Here is a 5,797-nt window from a genome sequence, read left to right on the forward strand (position 1 = left end):
TCAATACGGTTTACAAGGATTATCACACAGGTCATTTTTAATAAGGATAGTACAACCCTTTTAACTATCAGTTAAACAGGATCTATTATGTTCATTTCCATCTCCATAATATTAACTAGAGTAACTTTGCATTATTCACAGCTTACCATATACTGGGGGCTTAGCTACCCCTTACAAACAGTTCATTTGAAGCCAGAGCTCTGTGCCCAAGATGGCCATAATATTCATATACACTCTCTATGACATCATTCAGACCCAAGAGTAGAAAAAAGATGTCTGAAACTTGGCTTTTTTACATACTTTGACCTCATTATTTGAATCCTGGCTATGTTTAACATGAGCATCCACCATCGTAACAATATATGTAACATAACAATGTGTACATATGTGACAGAACACAAGAAAAAGCAAAATAAGCACACATATTGAGTTACATGTGATTAATCTGTGAGACTGTATAAACACTTCTTGGCCACCCTGACCATGCTCATAGTGTCCCTTGGTGCGTAGAGATTCCCAGTTTAAGATAAACGGAGGCGGCTACATAGGATAATACGCCCAGCAGCATGTTTCACTGTGGGGACGGTCTTCTCCAAGTCTTTCTCCAAACATAAGCTGTGTCTGTCTGTGGCCCTAGTTTTGTGTCAGCTGACCAAAGGATGCGCCTCCAGTGTTTCTCCAGGTTGTCATTAGCGTACTTCAGTCTGGCTTGAAGGTGTTTCTTTTGCAGAAGTGGAGCTCTTCTGCAATCTCACAGTACAGGGGTGCTGAGTCCTAGTGACTGCAATAGCATCCAGAATTGGCTAAGTCATTCGATAGTGTCTTGGCAGTGTTTCTGGGATCTTTAAAAAACCTATCACATTTTCTTTCCAGAGTATTGCTTGTTCTGTTCTCTGTGGCTCTCTTTGACCTTCTTCACGATACCTCTCTCTCCAGTTCTTGAAATGCTGTAATAACTTTGTATAGTCATGCCATGCTTTGCATCGGCGATTCTTTTTCTCAAGTCTAAACTGATTTCTTTTGGCTTTTGGCATGATGCTTTCTCAAGCAACAGCTCAAACACTGCTGAGGCTTTAATACTCTGTGTAAATTGATTTTGATAATTCTTTGTCATTTTCTGAAATAATTTCGTTATTGGGTGCAAACAGAAATAATCTACGCTTTCTTAAGAAAACTAGTTTGTTTAGAAAAGCTATGCGGAAAATCCCCTGCTCTGTTAAAAAAGGCGCTTGAGAAAATTTTGACAAAAACTTTAAATCTTACAGGGCGGCTGATAATTTTCTCCTCATCTGCATAGACTGAGGAAAGCATTTCATAGAGAGGCTTTAAAGACACCAGCCTCTTATAAATGCTGTGTCATGGCTTTACTATGAGTGCAGACGGCTCGTGTTTATTTTTGGCAGCCTGAGTCCGTAGATCGTTGGTGTGGGGTTCGCAGATGACAGGGATGCCATAGATGCCAAAACCAGGTTTGCTATTTATATTCAAGACTTTTATGTATTATTTGACCAGAAATACAAGTAGAAAGGAAGTGTGTGTTGTGTCACAGGTCAAGAATAGTGGGAGTGTCTTGTATTTTGAGGATTCGGCAGGACATACACTGGGTCCAGACTGTCTGGGTAAGGCTGGCTCCTAAGAAAGAAGGGGTCAGTTTTGCCATGGTAGGGTGTGGCAGTGAAATTCCACAAGAGTGCTTTCAGTTCAAATTCATGATGTCTCAGCAGCAGAGTAAGTGCAGCACCTGGGTTGGGAAACTTGTGCATTACAAATTTACCTTTTCTATAGTTTTAAATATTAAAAATCATAAACTGAGGCAAATAAATAACTTAAACCAATGCCAAATAAGGATTGCTAGGCCCGCGAGTTACTGGGCCTATGTGAGGAGACGAATCTTATCCTCTGGGAATAGATCAGGTCAGCCAAATACAGTCCAAAGTTGACGAAGGAAAACACGGCCACCACAACCTTGCTGTCCCACGGACACTTCCCCTGTGGACAGGACGACGGTCTCCATGGGGAACCGTATTTTGTGTCAAAGCAGAACACTGGCCACACCACTGATGCACTCAGGTAGAGCAGTACTTCGAGGAGGGTGCACACTACCACAAAGCGGTCAAAGGACATGCAGCACACAGCCTTGGTCCGCTTGCATACAGTCATTATGATCACCAGTGCTGTGAGAGCAAAACAGAAAGCATAGACAACAACACAGTAGATTGTGCCTGCATACTGGGAATACTGACTCCGGTTGGCCAGTGCACCAAAGATGATGCAGGCTACAAAGCCCTGAACAACTTTGAGAAGGCCGGACACTGTGGCCATATAACCCGTCACAATCTGGCCTGGTCTTGCTCTGCACAAGGCCACTTCCGCCCCGTAGGCCAGAGTCCCCAGGATGGAGCAGACGGTGACGGCAATGCGGAAATTTCTGACATCACAGCCAGCGTAAGGGCACTCGGATTGCACAAAGAACAGAGGGTAAACAACAGAGGCTGTCACATACCTGCAGAAGAAGGAAAGAAAAACTATATGAGTTTATTAAATCTGAGAAAACCAGAGTTACATTTACAACTATGTCTGTAACGTCTCATAAGATACACTATATAAAATATACACTGTGCAGTCTTTAATAGGTCAGCAGGAACCTTTGTTTTATTTTCTAAGTTATGGCATTAAATTATGAGTGAGGCTGACCCTTAACCTTCCCATTATAACTGCTTTGGTATAACTGGAAACAAGTTTCTGACGGCAACAAATTTGCAAAATGTTGTTTTCGAAAGTCTCTTGGACCTATTTCTAAACAATTGCAGATTCTAAGATCATCACTTCAAACAACTGTACCCATGTACAAGTTATTTATTCGTATCATCACTTTGCAAAGGTCTGGCCAAGGTACAGCTTGCTAAGGGACATTTAACCAAATATTAGTAAAGATATATGCAGATTTTTCAGCCTGTATGTGTAATTTTGAACCTGTATGGATCCTGTAGAGGATCAAAAGTCCCGTAAAAAAACCTCACACAGTGACAGTAGTGTGATTATGTGCCCAGTACTGCAATGAAAGGTTAATGTTCTACCTCTGTTAAAGCTGTGACTCTTTCAGCCACATAGGTAAGAGTTGATTAGAGGTGTGTTTACACAGGAAGTCAGTACTAAAATCAGTCTGGCTTTAAAGATGGCTGTAATCAAGAACAGTTCAAATATCCCTAAAGTCTCACAATTTAACAACACCTGATCCAAGTGTGTTTAGCAGTAAAGACCAGGTTATAAGATCTCAAACTGCAATATTTTTATCTAGTCAAAACTATGTAGGCTTCTTTGTTTGTGCTTTTTTAAACACAATACACAATAGGTGGTAGAGTCAGATCCCTGACTCCTTATCAGTGCGTGTGTGTGTGAGTGTGTTAGAAAGCGATTAGACGTTAGATAAAAACACGGTATAAATGAGTGTTTGGGTGTCAGTGGGTGAATGACACTTGTAGGAAATTCTCTGACTGCTCAGCTGAGTAGAAACATTGTATATAAGTCCTGTTCATTTTCCATAAACTTGATGTGGTGAATATTTGCTGCGTTTATTCATTTAGCACATCCAGTATAGCAACAGAAGCATTTATCTGGAGGGACACTTGATGAATTGAGTCCAGTATTTAACTCACATTTCAGATCTGCCTGCTAAGTAATGTAGTTTTTAGAAAAAAGGCATCTTTTCACCTATGTACACAAATATTTAGCAGCTCAGTGCCAACCTTGCCTGTGCAAAAAGTGAGTGCAGAGCATATAGAAGATTTATCAAAATCGTCTTTTAACCGCCTGATGCTGGAAAACACTGACGGTGATAAGCAACAGTTGCTAACTGTAAAAAAAAGTGCAATGGAAAGTGCAAAAATATTTCTTAAAGCTGGAGAAAACTGTAGTCGAATGATAATCATCTGCTGTTCATCACTGAGCAGCAGTTTTACATTATTAATTGTCATTTTTTTTTCCACCGTTGATTAAATAGCAGATTTAATTAATTCTTGCGAGAATTTGCCAGTGGGAGACGTTGGATCATGGTGTGCATATATTTTTATTGTTTCTTCATCTAAAAGGACTCAGAAGATAATGTTTGTTTCTTTTTATGCAATAATTCATCCGTTAGATGTATGTGGGTATTTTTGTTGGGTGGATATTAATTTGCTGCACGTGAAAAAACTGGTATGACGAGTGAAAGGTGGTCAAAATGTAACTTCCAGTTCAAAGGTTGACTCTGTGACTTACATGAGCGTTGCAAAGGCAGCACACGTGACTGTGAGGTTGTCCCAGGATACGGGCAGGTAGCCGTAGAGACGAGTTGCATCCAGGAAGAACACCAGCACTGACATGGCGAAGCAAAAACACCACGCCGCCATGCAGAACACGCCGTGTGAGCCGCTGTAGCCAGCAGTGTGGGTCACCATTGCGATCACAGCACAGCCCAAAGCTAACTGACATAGCCGGGCTGCACCCAGAGGTGAGCAGAGAGCCTTATGGTTGAGATAGGGACTGCTGTGGGAATCCATGACAGTCCAGGAAGTGTACAGTGAAATATTCAAGACAGAACTTCTTTAGGGCCTCAGAATTGGCAGAATTTATGATGATGAGGAGTCTTTTATGATCTCAGGTTATCTGACTGAATCCCTCCGCTTCATGACATCTGTGGGGAAAAGAAGCAAACAAGAAAGAGTCACTCTCACAGATCTGAAACACTAGTATAGCTTCACTTTAAAAATAAGCTTATTCTGCGTTTACCTCTCTTGTCTCATGAAGCAGCCTTTGTCTCTCCATTAGTGCTCTCATCATTCACTTTAAGTCTCCGCTTTGCATCCCTTCAGACAAAATTAAACCACTGACATGTGCGTGGAAATCACCACTGCCTCCAAACTTAGAACGCCACTAATGATGAATGGATGCCTCTGCTTTCAGCTCAAACATCCGGTAAATGTGTGTTAAGGCATCAGACGCTCAGGTATTTTGAATTATTCACTCTCATCTCTCTCTCTCAGTCGACTTGATGAGGACAGTCGTACTTATGTGTTGATGAATCAGAGCATGTCACCAAGTGACGTGGGGGGAGACACTTTTTTGAGGTCTTCTGTCAGAGCTCAAGCAGCCAGCCAGGCAGGCAGGCACACACACACTCACCTTTCTTCTGAGAGTTTATCCTGATTATTCCAAAATATACAGACTCAAAACCAGGAATGAATTTGTGAGGACTGTTTGAAATTCTCCTGTAGAGCCTGATGAGCCTCTTCCTACTGGACCACATCAGAACCAGGTCCGCGCAAAACTCTCAGCTGATTCAGAGCCTCCTCTTGACTCTCGGACCATTTATGCAGACTCTGGCATGTTCGGTCTCATCCTCGTACTTTCCCTCTGTCGCACCCTCGCGCTTACTTTCTCCTCCCATGTGCTCAGAGGACGGGGTGCCATTGGTCTGTCAGACCAGAATGGAAGTTATTTGGGGTTGGGCCATCACCAAATGAGTGTTGGAGGGTTGTGTACATGTGGTTGGGCGTGGAGCTGAAGCATGCAGACACATTGCAGACCCTGTGGAATGAGGTGAAATAAATGACCCCAGTGAAGCTGAAACCCAGAGACTGAATAACAAAACAGGTTAAATATCTGACTCACTAGTTAAATCAATCAATCAATTTAATACAGAACCATTAAATGTCTTGGTGAGCAGAAGCAGCATGACCACACTCTCAGACAATAAAGTGCTTAACATTTTAGTTTTATGGTTTATGGGACTTTTTGAATTTAGCTATACTGCACATTA

General features: G+C 41.9%; 1 protein-coding gene across 1 annotated transcript; it reads right to left on the reverse strand.

The window, feature by feature from the left end:
- Positions 1–1,676: 1,676 nt before the first annotated feature.
- On the reverse strand, positions 1,677–5,053 carry LOC102199943 (myeloid-associated differentiation marker-like protein 2). Its single transcript, XM_005735715.1, has 3 exons — positions 4,768–5,053; positions 4,258–4,672; positions 1,677–2,503 (listed from the first exon to the last, which is right to left on the reverse strand). The coding sequence occupies exons 2-3, from the start codon at positions 4,536–4,538 to the stop codon at positions 1,852–1,854; spliced, it is 933 nt and encodes a 310-aa protein (XP_005735772.1). The 5' UTR covers positions 4,539–4,672; positions 4,768–5,053; the 3' UTR covers positions 1,677–1,851.
- Between the last annotated feature and the right edge of the window lie 744 nt (positions 5,054–5,797).

This window comes from Pundamilia nyererei, unplaced genomic scaffold, assembly GCF_000239375.1.
Source record: "Pundamilia nyererei isolate P.nyererei 1_Seehausen unplaced genomic scaffold, PunNye1.0 scaffold00065, whole genome shotgun sequence".
In the NCBI taxonomy this organism is placed as follows: domain Eukaryota; kingdom Metazoa; phylum Chordata; class Actinopteri; order Cichliformes; family Cichlidae; genus Pundamilia; species Pundamilia nyererei.

What these genes read in the sequence shown, in the direction of transcription:
- LOC102199943 (XM_005735715.1), bottom strand. Translation starts at nt 4,538, where the DNA reads ATGGATTCCCACAGCAGTCCCTATCTCAACCATAAGGCTCTCTGCTCA. An exon ending in GCTGCCTTTGCAACGCTCAT is followed by an intron (nt 2,504 to 4,257) that starts GTAAGTCACAGA and finishes CTTCTTCTGCAG; the next exon opens with GTATGTGACAGCCTCTGTTG.